Source organism: Eptatretus burgeri, chromosome 5, assembly GCF_056783735.1.
Source record: "Eptatretus burgeri isolate ZD-2024b chromosome 5, Ebu_testis_v1, whole genome shotgun sequence".
Lineage (NCBI taxonomy): Eukaryota > Metazoa > Chordata > Myxini > Myxiniformes > Myxinidae > Eptatretus > Eptatretus burgeri.
The window spans coordinates 24,595,851-24,615,850 of NC_140965.1; the positions used below are offsets into that span (position 1 = coordinate 24,595,851).

The 20,000-nt window shown below is 40.1% G+C and overlaps 1 protein-coding gene across 3 annotated transcripts in view; it reads left to right on the plus strand.

The window, feature by feature from the left end:
* The window catches only part of LOC147026086 (uncharacterized), a 66,054-nt gene extending 49,622 nt beyond the window's left edge, over window positions 1-16,432 (plus strand). Inside the window, exons 4-10 of one of the 3 annotated variants that reach the window (XM_085881127.1) lie at window positions 1,207-1,221; window positions 10,672-10,797; window positions 10,921-11,184; window positions 11,384-12,367; window positions 12,554-12,714; window positions 15,525-15,645; window positions 16,034-16,432. In XM_085881127.1, the coding sequence (XP_085737253.1) occupies window positions 1,207-1,221; window positions 10,672-10,797; window positions 10,921-11,184; window positions 11,384-12,367; window positions 12,554-12,714; window positions 15,525-15,645; window positions 16,034-16,084 (1,722 nt within the window). In that variant the 3' untranslated portion in view covers window positions 16,085-16,432. The remainder of the gene's footprint in view (window positions 1-1,206; window positions 1,222-10,671; window positions 10,798-10,920; window positions 11,185-11,383; window positions 12,368-12,553; window positions 12,715-15,524; window positions 15,646-16,033) is intronic. The other 2 variants (XM_085881128.1, XM_085881129.1) reach the window with 2 other exon arrangements.
* Window positions 16,433-20,000: the final 3,568 nt, after the last annotated feature.

Consider the following 20,000-nt stretch of genomic DNA (forward strand, 5'->3'; position numbering starts at 1 on the left):
GAGGAGGTGACTTGGGGAGGTTTTTGAAATTTAGGTGAGTTGGCACGGAATGACCCAAAGCCCTGTGTCTGGTGGAAACTAAGCACAGCTCATCACCCATCTAACACAATCCCTACCATGAAGCATGTTTGTGGCAGCATCATGCTACGGGAATGCTTTTCAATGGCAGGGACTGGGAGACTTGTAAGGATGGAGAGAACAATGAATGGAGCCAAATACAGGCAAATACTTGAAGAGAACCTGCTTCAGAGTGCAAAAGATCTTAGACTCTGGCGAAGATTTACCTTCCAACAGGATAATGACCCCACGCATACAGCCAAAGCAATACTGGAATGGCTTCAGAACAAGAATGTGAAAGTCTTTGAGTGGCCCAGCCAAAGCCCAGACTTGAATCCCATTGAGAATCTGTGGAGGCTGTTCACTGACGCTCTCCATCAAATTTGACTGAGCTTAAGCAAATCTGCAAGGAAGAATGGGAGAAAATCCCCAAATCCAGATGTGCAAAGGTGATACAGAACACTTGAAGCTGTAATCACTGACAAAGGCGCTTCTCCAAAGTATTGACTCAAGGAGTTGAATGCTTATTGACACAAGATATTTCAACTTTTCATTTTCAATTGATTTGTAAAAATCTCTAAAAACATGTTTTCACTTTGTCCTTCTGAGGTATTTTGTGTAGATTGGTGGAAAAAAATGAAGTTTAATCAATTTTAAATTCAGGCTGCAACAAGAAAATGTGACAAAAGTGAAGGGGTGTGAATACTTTCTGAAGGCACTGTAATTTGTAATTCACATATATGTGGCATTATTGCTCAGGAGTGAATACTTTTGCAGGCCATTGTAGATTCTCCAGTATAAAAACGCTCCTTTCTACCTCCTTATTGGCCTGCACCCTCTTTACCTGAATGTTTTATTGAATGTTCCTTAATTGTCCTCGTGTCTTAAACATATGTAATATGTCTCGACAATCATGATCAGTCGAACCTCGCTTACAAAGTCTAATCTCAAACCATCTTCTTTTGGATTCAGTAACATTCCCTTGACATTTGCTCTGAGCCTTTTATCTTTCCCTTTTCTTTACTTTTCCTTCCCTTTTGTCTTGTTTCTACTGTTGCCTTGGACTCCTCTCCACTACTAATATTTCTCCTTTTCCTTTTGCTTTCCCTTTTTACCATGACCACTTCATTTCCACCTGGCTTTTACAAGCAGCAGCACGAAGAAGTGAGTCGAATGGGAAATTTTTTAACCTGCGAATTCCACATGTCATTGTTATCATAAAATCATACCGATTGTACTGTTTGTAAAAGTTTTTTTTCACAAAGATACACAAGGAAATCAGACACAGGTGGAGGCCATTCAGTCCATCATGCCTATTCGACATCAACACCACACTAATTTATCAACACAAGATCCAAAGAATAAAATGCAAAATTTATTATTTTTAAAAATAGTGTTTTTGTGGTTTTACCTATTTATTTAAAGTTTTTGTAGTTTTTGTATTCTTTTTTTCTTCTCCTCAGGGGAGAGGGCATGGGCTTGGTTAAAAAACACACATCATCAACCACACAACACCTTTTGATGAGACCCCCCCCCCCACCAACAGCACTCCGTACACATGCACACAATCACCCATCAATGCTCAAGCTACTGCAAAGTCCTGTCAACATCCCTATACCCCTCTATCTCCATAACTTACAGGTAGTTATCTAATTCCAATTTTAACTTATCTACTGTTTCTGCTGCCATTACCTTTCCAGGGAGGCCATTCCATGCATTAACTACTCACTGAGTAAGACCCCTGCCTTACTACCGCCTTCACTCTCCTCTTCTTAACTCTCAGGCTATGGCCCCTGGTCCATCACTGTTTACTCTGTTGAATAATTCATCTACATTTATTTTATCTACACCTTTCATTATCTTAAACATCTCTATCATATCTCCTCATAACTGCCTCCTTTCTTGTGAATAAAGCCCTGTCTCCTTCAGCCGCTCCTCACAGCTAAGTCGAGCTAGGTCCGGAATCAATCTAGTAATAGTCCGGATGTCAAACACCATTTTTCAAGATGACCTTGCATCAGGGTCTGCACAATGTTTTTCTGCATTTTTGTGATCATCAGACCATCTGAATGAATATTCCGATTGATGCCACTCTGACACGAGGGTGGTCCAAAAAAATGAAAGTTCGAATTTCTCGCGGCCATGTTTGCCAAATCGTTCCTGACGTTGAAAAACGCAAAGAAACAAAAAATTAGCAGATTTGGAGGTGGTTTAGTGGTCCATCAAAGTCTCTCAACGGATTCATTATAATGTCACAATACTAATCGGAAAAATGAAAGGAAAGAGCATAAAATGTTCTCAGTGGGCAGTGGGCAACTGGCGGTCGGTGAATTTCTCCAATGGTTGATCCAAGAGGAACAGTTCCGTGCTTTTCCGTGTAGAACACGCCATACTCACTCACTCTGGGAATCAAAAAGAAGAAGAAAAAAATTAGAGATAAAAAAAGAAAAATAAAAGAGTACTTTTAACACCGACCGACAGCGAACCGAAAGCTCAACTGACGTCTCCCTCTCTCCCACTGACGTCTTCTTCTCTCCCACCGGATGTAGCAACCCCCACCGGATGTAACAACTTCCTTCCTCTTGATGGACCCCGAAATATTTTTGGAACTGTGGCAAATTTGGCCAGGAGTATTTTCTAGTCAGGTCGAACAAAATGATCAACATGCCCCAAGAATATTCAAATTTTGAATTTTCCCCTTATGATTTTGGACCACCCTACTCTGACACCCTTGAGCATTTTTGTAGAAATCCATTAATATGCAAATTAACGGTGGCCATTGTCAAAATTACTATTTTTCATAATATCTCCAAAAGTAAGCATCCAAATAGCCTGATTGAGGTATCTCCACCCATGTTTTTAGGGTCACTGATCATGATAAACCCACTTAAAATTGAATAACATTTAAATTTAGCTCATTAATATGCAAATTAGCAGTCGCCATTATCAAAATAACAATTTTTCTTAATATCTCCAGAAGTAAGCGTCCAAACAGCCTGGTTGAGGTGTCCAAACCCATGTTTTTAGGGTCACTGCTCATTATAAACCCACTTACAATTTGATAACATTGAAATTTAGCTCATTAATATGCAAATTAGCATAACCCTACCCCTGCTCTGCTGCTCTGCTCTGGCGCATGCTCCCATACCTGACCTGACCTACCCCCTGAATTTGTCCACGCCGATCGGCGTTTTTGCAGTACAGTTATACAACAACAACAAAACTGTTTGAAAATAACTTGCGCAGAGCCGTTTATCCCCAGTACAGTTGTGAAGATTGGCTGACCTCAGAAGATCAACGGCATGAACTGTTTCTGATCAAGTAAGTTGAGGCTTGTAATGTAATGAAAGAAACATGGAGAACTGAGTTTTAAGTAAGAGTAATGTCTTCTGATACAGTAGAATAATCGATATTATTTGCAAGCAAGTTTTTTTTAATTATTTAACATGATCTGTCTGAAAGCAACTGTATTTTATTGATCTTTAAAAGTACACAGGGTGGAACCTGCTTCCTGAGAATTTTTTTTATAATACGAACAAAGAAATTAAATGTTTTCTGATGTTTATAATTACCTCTATTGTTACAGGTTGAGGCTCCATCACCATGGGAGACTGTTTCTTCAGTCCCTGCGATGCAACTAAAGCTGGAAAACCTCTAGTAACAGTTGGTCCAGACAGAGTGTGAAGTATCATCCGGTCAAGCAAAGCAAGACAAGATGGTATACACGAAGAGCTTGAACAGAGATTACAGGCAGACGAATCTATCGAGCTCAAATGCCATAGAGACTGTGTGTCAACATACACATCACGCTCACACATAGAAAGACACTTGAAACGAATGAGTAATGTCTGGAAGATGCTTCAACAAGCAAAAGAAGCCAACGTTCAAAGACGACAGTATTTGACTTTAAAGAACATTGCATTTTTTGCGGAGAAAAGTGCACCATGGACTTTGATAAGAAGAATCCTCATCACTGGCGGTGAGTTCTCCTTTGTAGGACTGCAGATCGTGTTGATCGGACAACTTTCAAACAAACTGTTCGAGATGTTATCGATTCCCGCCAGGATGAAGAAGGACGCCAGGTCAAAGTACGATTAATGGGCGCAATCAGTGATCTTCATGCTGGTGATGCGAGATATCACGATGACTGCAGAAAGTCCTTCATGGCACCCCATTCTGTTGCAGCAGCAGCACACAGTGGCAGAGAAACTCAGGACATTGAGCCAGCTGTCAGTTCTACCATCCTATCGATGAAAAACGACATGTTGCGCATCTGGAATTCAGTAGAAGTCTACAATATGTACAAGGATCATGGAGGAAAGCTATACTCTCGACGAACCCTGTTATCCAAATTGTTGGATATAATTGGCTCTGAGCTTCTGGTTCTGTCTGGTGAAGGTGTCGCGAGTTTAATCTTGTTTCGCAGCAGAGCGTCTACTGCGATCAAATTAGTAGCATCAGATAAAGATGATGCCATTGATGCTTCCATAGAAGGAATTGCCAAGAAGGTTGCACAGGAATCTAAGCAGTTGTCATCCGACCCAAGTTCCTATCAGACGAGAATTAATATAGATATTGCTAATGAAGCAGCGAGTTCAACCCTTCAATTGCTACTCTCCAAAATATCAGCAAAACCGGACTGCACACTTCCAGGAGCTCTGATAGGAAACATCATAACGAATATGATCACCAATCGACCAACTACACTTTAAATTGCACTGGGCGTTCTAGTCAGTCGTAAAAGCCTCATCGAGCAGTTGTACAACTATCGTGTGACCTGTTCCTATGATGAGTTTCAGCGTTTCTTGGGATCAGCAGCAAAGGCTGCAACTGTTCACTCCGGGATTAGGGGAACCGCCAATGCTGAATGTGGCCTCGTTCAGGTTGTTGCTGACAACTTCGACACAAATATCTCATCCCAGAATGGACTCGTTTCAACACATTCTCTTGCAGTACGACTTACCATAAAAGATCAGGAGATATCTTCCACATCTGAAGATGAAGCCATTATCAGACGATTGACCCGTGATTAAATGAAGACACCTGTGACAGAAGACATTTCAGTTCAAAGGTACAAGGGACCTGAGAAACCAGTGATGCCAGTTGAAGAAGCCACACGTGTGGTGTTACCTCTCTGCGTATTGGCTCATCAAGCTCCAACTTAGGAGAGTTCAAGATATGGATTTCTCTTTTCTGAAGCAAATCACTTCTGATCAGAACACACCAGAGTTTGGTGGCTTTAATACGAAGCTCTGCAGAGAGCAAGGACGATCCATCCAACCTGCAACGAGGGCCATTTATACACCACTCATCGATATGGATCCAGCTGATCCGGACACGATGTTTACAGCAATGGAGGAGGGAAAACGCTTGACCGCAGAGTGTGGACAAACCGTAACCATCTTCACAAATGACCAACAACTGTATGGAGTGGCCGTTAATGTTAAATGGGTTTATCCTGAGCGATTTACCCAAGCTGTTAACCCTAACAACCCTAACCCTAACAGCTTGGGAATGTAGATGCATCTATTGATGATGTCATTGCTGAAGCCACTGTGATCATGGCTGTTTGCTATGGGAGCAAGGAGAGAAGCAACATGTCTGATGTTCGTAAAGAGGTGTGGTCTATGAAGATGGTGAAACCAAATGCCATCAAAGCACCAGACCTAAAGGCTCTGCCACCAACTACAGAGTCCTTTGAACAAAACGTGCAACGTGCTCATATCCAGACAGCAATATGGAAGTCAGCTGCTGAGCTGCAGCCACCACCTCTGGATCCCACTCAGTACGGATGGAAACGTGATGAGGCATCAAGATCAATACTTCCAATTATGTTGCCGCCCAACGTCGCACTTGCATCACTAGAGATCTTGCAGCTAATACGATGTGGATGTTCCTCCGACAAGCAATGCTACACAGCTCAATGCCGCTGCACAGCAGCCAAGTTACCATGCAGAGTTTTCTGTACATGCCATGGAGATACTGGCTGCAGGAATGAGTGCACCAAGACAGCTGCTGCATTTGCCCTTGATGACTCTGACACTGAATGAGACACCAAGCACTGAAGTAGCTTTCATAAGGTTTACAAACCTGTTGTATGTATATATATATATATATATGTATATATATATATATATATATATATATATATATATATATATATATATATATATATATCTTCTTCTTCTTCTTCTTTCGGCTGCTCCCGTTAGGGGTCGCCACAGCGGATCATCGGATCATCCGTATGATCCGCATAGTGACTTGGCACATGTTTTACGCTGGATGCCCTTCCTGACGCAACCCTGGTCGCCTCTTACGACACAGGGATATGGTACACCTATTTTAACCGGGGTATACTATATATATATATATATATATATATATATATATATATATATATATATATATATATATATATATATATATATATATATATATATATATATATATACATATATATATATGAACATTTGACTTACACAGGAATGTCTTCTTTTGTTCATGTTGTTAGCTGCTTTCATTGCATACTGTCGAATTGTTGAATCTGTATGAATAACAAAGTAATCTATATTCACAAAGACCGGTGTTTTTTTTTTCTATCTATATGTGTATTTATCTACATTTTCAATAATGGCGACTGCTAATTTGCATATTAATGAGCTAAATTTCAATGTTATTAAATTTTAAGTGGGTTTATCTTGACCAGTGACCTTAAAAACACGGTTGTAGACACCTCAACCAGGCTATTTGGATGCTTTCTTTTGGAGATATTATGAAAAATAGTAATTTCGACAATGGCCACCGCTAATTTGCATATTAATGGTTTTCTACAAAAATGCTCTAGGTTGCCAGAGTGGCATCAATCTGAATATTCATTCAGATGGTCTGATGATCACAAAAATGCAGAAAAACATTGTGCGGACCCTAATGCACGCTTTTCTGGCCAACACTCGGACTATAGCCCTCTGCTGAACCCTCTCCATAGCATATACGTCCTTCTTGAGTTGTGGTAACCAAAACTGCACACAATATTCTAGATGTGGCCTTGCTAAATTCCTGTACAATATTAACACCACCTCTTTTGATTTATAAATGATCTCCCTCCGACTACAACCTAAAACCCTATTTGCTTTACCTATAGCTGCCTGGCACTGTGCTGCCTACTTATCTCCCATATCTATTACCATGCCCAGATCCTTCTCCTGTGTGACATGCTCCAAAATTACCCCTTGCATCCTGTAATCTCGATTTTCATTGTTATTTCCCATCCCCAACACCTTACACTTGCTCAGGTTAAATTGCATCTGCCAATCTTTTGCCCAATCTATGCGTGTCAATACTTTCCTGAATCTGATCACCACCCCCTCTGCTGTCCACCTTACCTCCAAGCTTTGTGTCATCTGCATATTTGGAAATCTTACTCTTCACTCCACTATCGAAATCGTTGATGTAATTAATGAATAGTAATGGTCCGAGTGCAGATCCTTGAGGTACCCCATGACTTGCATCCTCCCAGCAAGACATCCTCTAGCTCACAGCCACACTTTGCTTCCTATCACGAAGCCAGTTTGTAATCCGATTAGCGACCTGATCAGCCACTCCACAAGTCCTCACTTTGGCTAAAAACTCTGATGTGGTACCTTATCAAATGCCTTCTTAATGTCTAGATATCCCTCTGTCCACTACCTTTCCCTCATCCACCCAATCAGACTGCTTCTTACAACTCAAAAATATTTGTTAGACAAGAACTACCTTTGGTAAACCCATGCTGACTACCTTTAATTAGTTTTTATTTATTTAAATGATTCCTCATCTGGTACTTAATTAATGTTTCCAACATTAATTAAGTACCAGAACTGAAGTCAAACTAACAGGTTTATAGTTTCCCACAGTTTATAGTTTATAGTTTCCCACAACTGAAGTCAAACTAACAGAATTATAGTTTCCCAATTCTTCTCTGGATCCTTTCTTAAATAATGGAATTACATTTGCCTCTCTCCAATCCTCCGGTTGGTGTCCTGACTCCAGGGAATTATTGAAAGTATCCATTAACAACTCACTGACCTGCTCAGCCACCTCCATCAATACTCTCGGTTGCATATTATCTGGCCCCGGAGCCTTATCTACTGTTAGATGACTGAGCTGTTCCTTTACTTCCTCCACTCCAACCTGGATCTTCTCTAAAAGCCCTTCCTCACCTCCTTGATAGATACTCTCAGCTATTGGCAATTCTCCTGACTGTTCTTGTGTAAAAGTTGAAGAAAAAAACCTGTTTAATAAGCCTGCCATCACAAACCACTCTCCCGGTGCTATTCCTCAATGGACCCACACTGGTCCTAACCTGTTATTTTCCCCTGATATACTTCAAGAAAGCCTTGCTATTATGTTTAATGTTCTTAGCTATGTCCTTCTCATACTCTCTTTTGGCTTATTGAGTTATTTTCTTAACTTGTCTCTGTTTACTTCGATAGTGATATAAATCTAACTCTAGTCCTATTATTTTGAACCTAATAAAGGCCTTCTGCTTCTCCTTAATAGTATTCCTTATCTCACTGCTCAACCACTCTAGTCTCTTTCTGCTTCTAGTTTTACACCTCATTGGAATGTACTTACTCTGCACTCTACACATTTGGTCCTTGAAGGTTTCCCATTTTTCTGATGCTGATTGTCCTGTTGTTAGCTTCTCCCAATCCACATCACCCGACTCTCTCCTCATACCCTCAAGGTTTACCTTCCTGAAATCTAATCGCCTTACCCTACTATCCTGAACTCTAACCCTGAACAGAATCTTTGCACACACAATGTTATGGTCACTTGCTCCTCAATGCTCCCTGACCTCCACCTCCTCCACCATATTTGGGATTGTTACTTAAAAGGAGGTCTAACACTGCACTCCCCATCGTGGGCTAATCTACAAATTGGGTTAAAAAGCAATCCTGGACTAAAACGAGGAAATCCTCATTTGCTCTTCCCTTTCCCTGTTCCTGGACCCAATATATCCCTGGCAGGTTGAAATCCCCTAAAATCAACACTCTTCCCTTTCCAAATGCCCTTTTGAATTCTTAATATACTCCTCCTTCCTCCTTCACACCCAGAGCCCTATTAAAGCATCCTACCAGTATCTTACTGATTTTACAATCTCTAATCTCTACCCATACAGAATCCTCAACATTTATTCCTTCCTTAATGTCACCCCTTTCTCTTGATGCAATGCTGTCCTTTACCCAGATTGCTACTCCTATTCTCTCCTTCCCATCACACCGATACACCTTGTAGGCTTCTTATCCTGTCCTCCAGTTACTCTCCTCCTTAAACCATGTCTCGCTCACTGCAACTATATCGAACTCCTCGCTATCTATTTTGGCTTCAAGCTCTTCCATCTTATTATTTAAACTTCTGGCATTGGTATAGAATATATTTAACTTTTCCCTTCCTGAAATTCTATTTTCTTGTAGCAAAAATTCTAAATAGCAAAAAGTCTCAAGCGAATGTGGTGTGAGGTTGACATGGTGTGATGCCAAACCATGAACCAATAAATTCCACATTCCTGTGCTACCTTCAATTGAATGTCAGGCATGGACTGCCAGTTCGTGATTGACGTCGACACACAAAAAAACTGCAGCTGACCCCTCCAGAAGGTGAGTAATGGTTCTGTACACTGTTAATGGCGAAACTGCAAATGCCGAATCCATGAATGTGTTTATACGTGAAAAATTCCATCATCTCACGGGTGGAAACCAAGAATCTCATTTGTATGAAGAAATTGCCGAAGGCATGAATGTGTTTACATGCGGAGAAAGATTGGCATCATGAGGGTGGAACCGCAAAATCTCAATTGCATTGAGATATTACCGAACCAGCGAATGTTTCCACATGCGGTAAATGGCAAAAATGATAATACCGAACCTGTGAATGAGGAGAGAGAGAGACAGACAGACAGATAGACAGACAGACAGACAGACAGACAGACTGACTTCGTACAGGTGAAAAGTCAAATTCATAATTGTATTAAGAAATTTCTGAAAGCTTCCACCCACCTTCGGATGGAGAACAGGCAGTGTCGTTCAGGTGGAAACTCAAAATCACAATTGTATTGAGATATTACTAAACCAGTGAATGGCGAAACTGTGAATGCCGTACCTGTGAATGTTTTCACATGCGGAGAGAGAACGGTTTCGTGCGGGTGGAAACTCCAAATCATAATTGTATTGAGAAATTTATGAATCCTCTTGAGGACACCCGCTGAGACCCCAAAAGGGTCCACAGAAAGTTTGGTGGGCTCGCCCCAAAACTGAGGGAGTGGTTTGGGGATGAACAGACAGACAGACAGACAGTCCTGCTTTATTATGTAGATATCACACACACACGTCCCCCATTTATCCTTATCACATTGGCTCCTTTTTATTTCCTTTGATCTCTCATCTTTCTTAATTTGTAGTCAAACATAAAAAATATGTTTGCTCCAGAGATGTGGATTGAAAGGTTTTGCTGATTTGAATTTTAAAGCATTCACCCTGACAAGCATGTGCTGTAGTCATGGTGTGCCTTTGTCTCAGTGGAGAAAACACTTCTGATTAAAAATAAACAAGCAGCATTCTTACACCTTTCTTACAGATTGCACATCTTAATGTCTGTGGAAGAAAGTTGGAGGAAAGGTTGCAGGAGATGGAGGAAGAAAATGGAAGTTTGAAAGAGATTTTACAAGAGGTCAAAGAGGAGCTGCAGCACAAGGATGATCTGGTGAGGGTTACTGGTGTGTTGCTGTTTTTTTAAAATGCTTATCTCTATCACTATTGTCTACACACAACAATCCTCTCCAGTTTTGTGTATCAAATTAAATACCTCCTCATCCATCCACTGCAGATACGCCAAGCTCAGGAAGAGGAGCAAGAGCTAAAAGCAGTTCTCAACCTTTGGCACAAAGGATGCCCACAACGAGTTGATAATGACAAAACAGTGGGAAGAAATGAAGTTGAAGAACAACAGTATGATTGGATTAGAGGAATGAAGGAAATCACAGACACAAGGCCAGAGAGGCCTGAGGGTACGTGGTGGGGAGAGAAGATGGCATTCATGGGAGAAGCATCTATAAGAGAAGAGATAGAAGCCAGCCTTGAGGTTGAACAGGTTGGTGAGCCCCATTTCAAACTTCATTCCTTGGGTCTACCCACCCCACAACTATCTCGTAATTCACAGCATTTATCCTGTTTACATTTATTGCTATCCTAAACAAACCTGATCTTTCGCAAAATTTAAGAATGCATGAGATGCCCCCAAGTCTTCCAATTTTTCCCTGTTCTTCAGTCTGATATTCTCTGTTCCCCAGCTGAAGGCTGATGTTGACCTTGCTTATTCCCTCTTGGAAGATCTTTGCTGCCATCTGCGGTGTCACGACTTTGGACATCCCTCCCCTCTGAGTATTGGAAAAAGTAGGAAAATGAGACAATGGGAAATTGAGCCCATGGTGAACGGAGATATAATCAGTGGAACATCAGGAATAGAAGAAAGGATTGGTGAAGAAAGATCAGAGGGAGTGAAAGAATCATTAAAGGCTATCAGAAATAAGGCCCAGAAGTTATGTACAAGGAAGAGAAAGGTCACAAGAGCAGATGTGGATTTGGAAGATGAATTGTGGAAGAGTAGTGGAGAATGTGAGAAGTTGGGTCTTGAGAGTGGTGAACATGCTGACATAAGGCTTTGTAAGGCAGATTGGGATAAAGAAATTGTCATGAAAAGAAGCCCAACGGAGAATGAGCATCACATGGCACAGATTGAAGGAACAAGTGTTGCTAAATCAAATGATTGGACTGGAGACCACTATCAAAAAGGAATGCCAATGGAGAGGAATGAGGAGCGTAATTACAGAACAATTGATAGAGTCTGTCGAGAGTTCGAGAAAAAGCCCAGGGAAGAGCTTAAAACTAAGGCAAGTGAAAGAAATGGATGGAAAAAGGAAACGAAAACGAAGTGTGTTGAGGTGGGAATAAAGAACACAGGTGGAGAAAATAACCTGGAAAAAAAGGATAAAGAGCTGAGAAGAGAGAAGAAAAAACAATACGCAGAGTGTGGGGAGAGTTTCAAACTTAACAGGATAAAAATTGAGGCGTGGAAATGCAGATGTTATGTCAGTGCGTTCTCAGCTAAGCAGATATCAAACTTGGAAGGAAACTGGGATGATGGAGGATATGCTGCAAGAAAGGAAGTTTCAAGATTCCCCCACCTGACAGTTCCTTTCCAAAGAGGTTTGCGGGAGTTAGTGTTTGAGGCGTATGCACTGGTGGAAACTCTACTGCAGGGAACCATGTGCAAGGTAAGATTTCATGCATTTCATTGGAGCATTTATTATTATGATTACGATTATTTTGTAATTCAGAAGTAGAAGGGAAAATAAAGTTGTGGAGATATTTACTGTGTCAAAATGGGAATGAACAGCATCACGTATCTTGTCATGCTTATTTTATTAACCCGATTTGTACACCTGTTGTCATACCCGAAGAGAGATTCCCGGAGAGAGGACAGAGAACAGGAAGCGATGGAGGTTTGTAATCCAAAGAAACAACAAAATCGAGATTTACCGATGAAGATTGAACAGCAGCAGAGCATATTAGAGGAAAACCAACAGATGCTTTTGAAAGCGCTCGATGAAGCCATTGCTGGGTGAATAGTATTCTGAGTCTTGCCTTTCAATTCCTCCTTTGTTTTCTACCATCACTCCCAACCATTTATTCTTTCTCCCTCCTGGACTTGATGGAGTGTTTTTTTTTTTTGTTTTTTTTTATTTTTGTCCGATGACTTAAGTCATCATAACATTTGAGTAGCCTGGTGTTGGCTCAGTGGTTAGGGTGGCGGCTTGGGATCCTAGGGACCTGAGTTCGAGCCCCGTCGGCCGCTGAATTAATACACCAGGGGGTTGACTCAGCCTGTCATCCTTACGAGGTCGGCGAAATGAGTACCAGTTCCAGTGTGTGTACTGGTAGAGGGTCACTGCATCAGCGACAGTCGTGCTTCAGGAAATGATAGCTACCCCGGCAGCTAAGCTGCCATACGACCAACACCACCAACATTTGAGTGACACACACACACACACACACACACACACACACACACACACACACACACACACACACACACACACACACACACACACACACACACACACACACACACACACACACACACACACACACACACATCTTGATAAATGAAGACATATACTAAAAACGTTATACTATATATATATAAAAAGTTTTTAAAAAACAACATATACTGCATAAATACCAATAAAAATTTGTATTTCCTCTGAGCATGCAATATAATTTTATCACACGAAAATACGCAATTTGATGTCTGTCTGTCTGTCTCTATCTGACCACCATACATTCAGCTGTAACTTATCCAATCTCAACCAAACTTGACAGGGGGACTAAAGGTCACACGATGGAGGTTGTAGTGACTTCATTTGCTCCCTGTCCCCTTGGGAGTTTTCTGCCTTGGACAAACTCTGTGTTAAGGTATATAAATAGCTTATCATGACGTTTTGTGGGGCACACTTACAGGAAGTAAAAATTATGATAACCACAAACTCTTCAGTTAATTCTCTCCAATGTATGATTACCTTTTTAAACAGTGACCATTGCTGTTTAACACTAAATTGAAAGAAACTTGAAGGAAACCTAATGTTCTTGAGGCATTCTATGCTTATCGCTTCCCCCACAGATTAACGGACCAGAGTAGTCTTGGCTTGCGAGGCCTCAATGACCTTTAGCTCATAAAGATGCTTAAATGAGTCTTTACACATGAATGATGTATCTCATTGCCTGTCCAATTACTCTGACCATCAAATTATATGTGGACTGTATGGATCGTTTGTAACCTTAATATTGGGGCCTCATATGTGATTTCTCCCAGCAATCGCTTCAAGTGTGACGTGCAATATTGCCCCCGACACCTTTACCACACAATTGTGACCTTTATTTGACGTACACACCTACTGGAAGTATTTTTACTCATTAATCTATTTTTTAAGCTAAAAGGGGTCTAAGGGTTCTACTGGGTCTTGGAGAGTTTTGGGGTTCTGAAGGGGTCTACAGGATCACCGGGTCTTTGGGTTCAAAATAGTCGTATGGGTTTAACAGGATTTTAAGAGGTTTATAGGGTCTCAAGGGGTCTAAAGGATGTAAATGTTTAACGGTGTTCAAAGGGTCTTCAAAGTTCTAAGGGGTCTCAGCAGTCTAAATGGTCTAAAGGTTTAAAAAGTACGTTTCAATATTACGTAAATAATAGGCGTAGTCGTAGTGCAACTGATGTTCAAACAGTACGTAATTAAGAGACATATAGTCACGTGGATTAGTGGCTGGACATACACTTGCTCTTTTATATATAGAAGATAGCGTTATTACAAAATAATAATAATAGTAGTAATAAAAAAATCCAATAACATGGGTGAGTCTAAAGCATCATAGGCTAAGTGAGTGTGAAAATGTATAATTAAGGCAAAAAGGACTTTGAATACAAATGTAACTCAACTATGTATGCACATACACATGACTCCCCACCGCCATGGCCACTGTCATTGGGAGTGGGTGTTTCTAGAACCGTATAAGAAATTATTTTCCATTTCAGGAGCCATCATCAACCATAACTCTTTTGTTCCATTACATGATGAAGTATAAAGTGCATGACTAGAAACACTAAAACACCTTTGTGGTTTTCGAAATGCTTTTGACCACATGTGGTAAAAATCAGAGCCATTAAATTGGTATTCATTATTCATGCTTCTCTGTCTGTCTATACAAATGGGTGCTCCTGCTGAGATCAAACCTACTGTGGAGGATAATCTTCCAGATTGTCAACTTGACATTCATAAATGTTGACCACAATCAATGAAATTCAAAACTTATTTTGTGTGGATCACTGAGATCACAAAGAATAAAGTACACAAGCTATAACATAATTTAGACCCAATATCATTTGGCCCATCAAACCTATGTGCCATATCCAATCCTGAGCACGTCCAACGAACTACTGTCAGCCGTGCCACCAAATTGTATGACCTTTTCAAAGATGCCAATGGATCTTTAACCTATTCAACATAAATGTAGATGGTACAGGTGGCCAGTAAAATGTCACTTTTCATCCAATTTGGGTCCGCTTGAGCTCCAACCCATACCCGAAAGTTCACAGGAGAGCACGAGTTGTTCAACCGTTGTATACATGGCACAACCTTTAGGTGCTTATACTTCCTGGCTTAACCAATCAATTTCCTATTGGCATAAGCACTTTTAATTTACAAGTAAAATGTCAAAGTAGCTGCATTTACAGACTATTTCAGTAGGTTATCAAATCATTTTGATACCTTTCATCTTGCGACAGAGCTTTACGACATTGTTTTGAGTTTCACAAATGCAGCTTTGCTTATTGAACTAACTTAGCATATTGTGTTTCTCGGTTCTTTTAACTCTTGCTAGAAAGGAAACTTTGGAGCTGGAGTTAAACCAGAGCCAGGCTCAGGTGTTTGAGCTTGAGCACCAACTGCTAGACTCATGGAGGAGACAGCATTGCCTGTTCCGGGAGCTCGAATCCTGGCAGGTAAGTTGGTCGGTGCTTCCGCTTGAGTAAGGGAGATATGGGATTATCAGTGAAATGCTGAGTAAATCATCGAACCGAGTTTAAATTACAATTATAGAAATATTTTGTTCCAAAGATATAGCCGGAGCACAGTTGCCTCGTACTTTGATGCCGATGATGACGATGCATTTACGTGGTTGAAAGGTGGGATAAATGAAATTGCAATCAATCATGTTCATGTAACGAGAAACGTCTTTCCTTTTTCTCCTCCTCCTTCCCTTTTCTCGAACCCCTGTCCACTTGCTCATTGCCGTTTATATCTACTTTCTATTTTTATTCTCATATTCCGGTTTATTATCTCTTATCTAATATTCTTTTATCCTTTCACGTTTCTTCCCAACACATCAAGTTTGCCACTTCTGGCTTACTTGTCATTCTTCTCCTCTGTCTCTTCATTTAACATCCATTATTGCACTCACTTTCAGTAACCAATTATATATATTTTTTTCTCCATCACTTTATCATTTTCATTTTTTCCCCACTGCAGCCCAATCCCTCTTTTTTTACCAATCCAATTATTTTTCCTTCATTTTCACCAATCTTGCACTCTTTCATGACTTCAAGTTTGCCTTTCACTCCTCTCCATTACCTCTTGCTGCTGATCCAGAACCATGTCATGCTGTTTTGTACATAAAATGTTTTTTTTGTTTTTTTTTAAATAAAAGCTTCTATCAGGAGACATGTCTCCAAATAAATGCCATGTGGCTCTGAGAGCTGTGGCTAAAATTAAAGATACTAATGACCTCAACCATTTGTCTTTCTCTTGTCTCATGTTTACCAAACTCTACAAAGTCTCTATTTGTCTTGTTCATTTATTTTGGCAATAAATGGGATTGTGCAAATGCCACTGGAAAATGATGTAGTTATACCCACTATTAATCTGGGACGAGCATAACCCGCGCTCTGCGCGACATGTTGGGGTGGGTGTGGTTGAGAAAGGAACTGATGCAGAGTATCAGTAGTAATTTTACTTTAATGCAGTAAGTGGAATACGATTTCACTGTTTCAGAACCATTTTATTTACTTTTTTGTACCATGCACCTCATATGGTCTTTGAGATAATGTAAGCCGAATATCACGTTACTCGAGCACAGAACAACGTCGAAGATAGCGTGACACGAAACCACAAACTCGGAAATAATATATAAGATGCGTTCTAGAAAACAACGATGAATAATGAAACAACTAAAAGCGGGACAATTTCTCCCATAACAAATCACAGAAATAAGGGGGGGGGGAAATGCAGATCAAACTATGAAAACTTTATTGCCACAGAGGATTTTTCATCTTATCAAAAGTTGTACATACTCTTAACAATGTATGTATCTGTATATGTATATATATATATATATATATATATATATATATATATATATATATATATATATATATATATATATATATATATATATATATACATACACATTGGGGTGGTCCGAAAATACAAACTTCAACTTTTCAAATGTGCTTTTTTATTTTTTGGTTCCACTTGGGAAGAAAAAAAAATAGAGTGAAGTTTCATTTGATTTCAACAGATTTTACCACTGTCTCACGACCCCTGTTGTTTTGTGCCATGACGTCAAACTGTGACTGAACTGTACAGAGTTGTGGGTTTATATCTCAGTTTGGTGATCTTTTTGAGGTTAATATAAACCTCTTCACTGCAGAAGCAATATTTTAAGGAGTGCAGCAACTCAACAGGAAGCATTCTTGTTTAATTTTGCATTTAACTGTCGAACAGCCACAATGCTATAATTCATGGATTCAGAGACTGGAACACTGTATTTTTCACACCCTGTGTGACAGTGGTTAATAAAGCCGTACACGAACCATATTTTGTACCAATACTTTTCTTATTAATACGAACCATTTTAGGAAAAAGCACCTTGAGAAAGTCCTCTTTTTGGTTTAAGTGTACCAGTAAGGACAACCCTAACATATATGTATATGTATATATATATATATATATATATATATATATATATATATATATATATATATATATATATATATATATATGTATATATATATATATATATATATATATATATATATATATATATATATATATATATATATATATATATGTTAGGGTTGTCCTTACTGGTACACTTAAACCAAAAAGAGGACTTTCTCAAGGTGCTTTTTCCTAAAATGGTTCGTATTAATAAGAAAAGTATTGCCTTTCACTCCTCTGTATATATATATATATATATATATATATATATATATATATATATATATATATATATATATATATATATATATATATATATATATATATATATATATATATACAGGGTGTCCCCAAAAAATGTACTCGCTCTTTAAATGATAATAAATGCATTGTTTATTGACTTCGAAACAAGATTAATGGTTAAATGTATAAATGCATGTTTAGGCCTGTCACATTTGCTCTATGGCGAGGATACGGCGGCCGTATGCCCTCTGAATTGACAGAAACATGCGGCGGCCGCAGAGTTTCTGCGGTGGCCTCAGGGTGGCCCTACGCCGTTTGGCTATCTTTTACAGGCCGTAGGGGTCGCCGTGGAATTATAACGTGGAGTTATAACTTTTTTCATTTTTACGTTGGCTGTAGCAATTCGACATGCCGTAGTTGTGACGTAGTTGTGTTCCACGTCGACCGTACGTAGGGCGTACGGTGGGCTTGCATTATTCGTGCGGCTGCCATAGTCCCTTATCAATGAAAAATGAATTTTGCCTTAAAAACCGAATACATTTTAAAAAACCAAACACAACGAAGCGTTCATGTTTGTTCATGTGTCTCCCCCACCTGTTTCACCCGCATCTTCATGCTTTGTTCATTCAGTTCGTCGGTGGAAGTCCTCGTGAAAGCATCTCTCATGTGTCGATCACTACTTCACCTCGTGTTTTCACCTTGATTTGTGCTGTTTTTTTTTTTAACTCGTCTTGTGTTTTAATTAATAACAAAAAAGCAATCCAATCACGTGGTGTGACGGACTGTTGGGCAAAGATTTAATTTCACAGAAAAACCAGTTGTAATTTGGAATATCCATGATTACCTCAGCCTGATGCGTTTGATGAAAGTGATTGTGGTTCTGGGGGCATCATGTTTGATGAGCTGCTCTCGGGGCAGCGCTCGCAGAGTGTGTGAGCGATCGGAACCCAGGCCAGAGCTCGAGCCTGTGTGAACCTTTGGATGTGGTGATTGTACCAGTTTACATTCAATCCACCACCACCGAAGGTCATTTACTCATCTTATTTTACCTTAAACATGGGGAATTTCAGTTGAAAGTGTCTTGAAAGTGGGTTTTCTTGGGGTCCAGGAACGGATTAATTCACTCCATTATTTCTTATTGGGAAAATAGTTTGGGAATCAAACTTTTTGCAATCCGAACAGCCTCCTGGAACGAATTCAATTTGGATTCTGGGGGCACCACGTACTGGTATATTCTAAACTGTTATATTTTAATTCAGTAATAAAAGAATTGGTATATAATATGTATACCCACTCGTTACCGTCCATCTGGCCACACGTTCGCCTTACGGCCCCCCTGTGGTCGCCTTGCGGGCACCTTGAGGCTACATTGCGTCTGCCTTGAAAATTCTATGGCCACCGCAGGGACGCCCTAAGGTCACCGTGCGACATCAAATCAAAGACCGTACGGCACCCCCACGTTTTCGGTCTCAACAATTTCTAAATACGCCGTGCGGCTCCCTGAAAAATAAAAACATATGTGACTGCTACATTGTGTGACCGTGGAAATACTACAGCCGCCCTATAATTGCTGGTGGCCGTAGATTTTGGAGACCCCACAGCCGCCGTGGCAAATGTGACTTAGGCCTTACAAATGTTCAAACTGACGACCATCACCTTCCAAACACAGCCGATAACGAGGACCAATGGATTCAACAGCATTACGAATCATTTCATTTGGAACTGCAAGATATTGTCTTTCAATTTCCTCTTTCAGCTCATCGACTGTTGCTGGTTTTGAGCCGTAAACCTTATCTTTGAGATATCCCCATAAAAAGATGTCCATTGGAGTGAGGTCTGGGGAACGCGCAGGGAATTCAACACTACCTCTTCGCCCAATCCATCTGTTCGGAAAAGTTGCTTCGAGATAGGCCCTTACATCACGGTGGTAGTGGGGAGGTGCTCCATCTTGCTGAAAGTAAATCTCTTCATCACCAAATATCTCTTCAACACGTGGACTGACGGATTCTTGCAGCAAGTTTAAGTAAACATCCCCAGTGACAGTTTGGTCAAAAAAGAATGGCTTGAGGCTGCCCAATGCTGATATCCCACACCACACAGTAACTCCTGGAAAGTT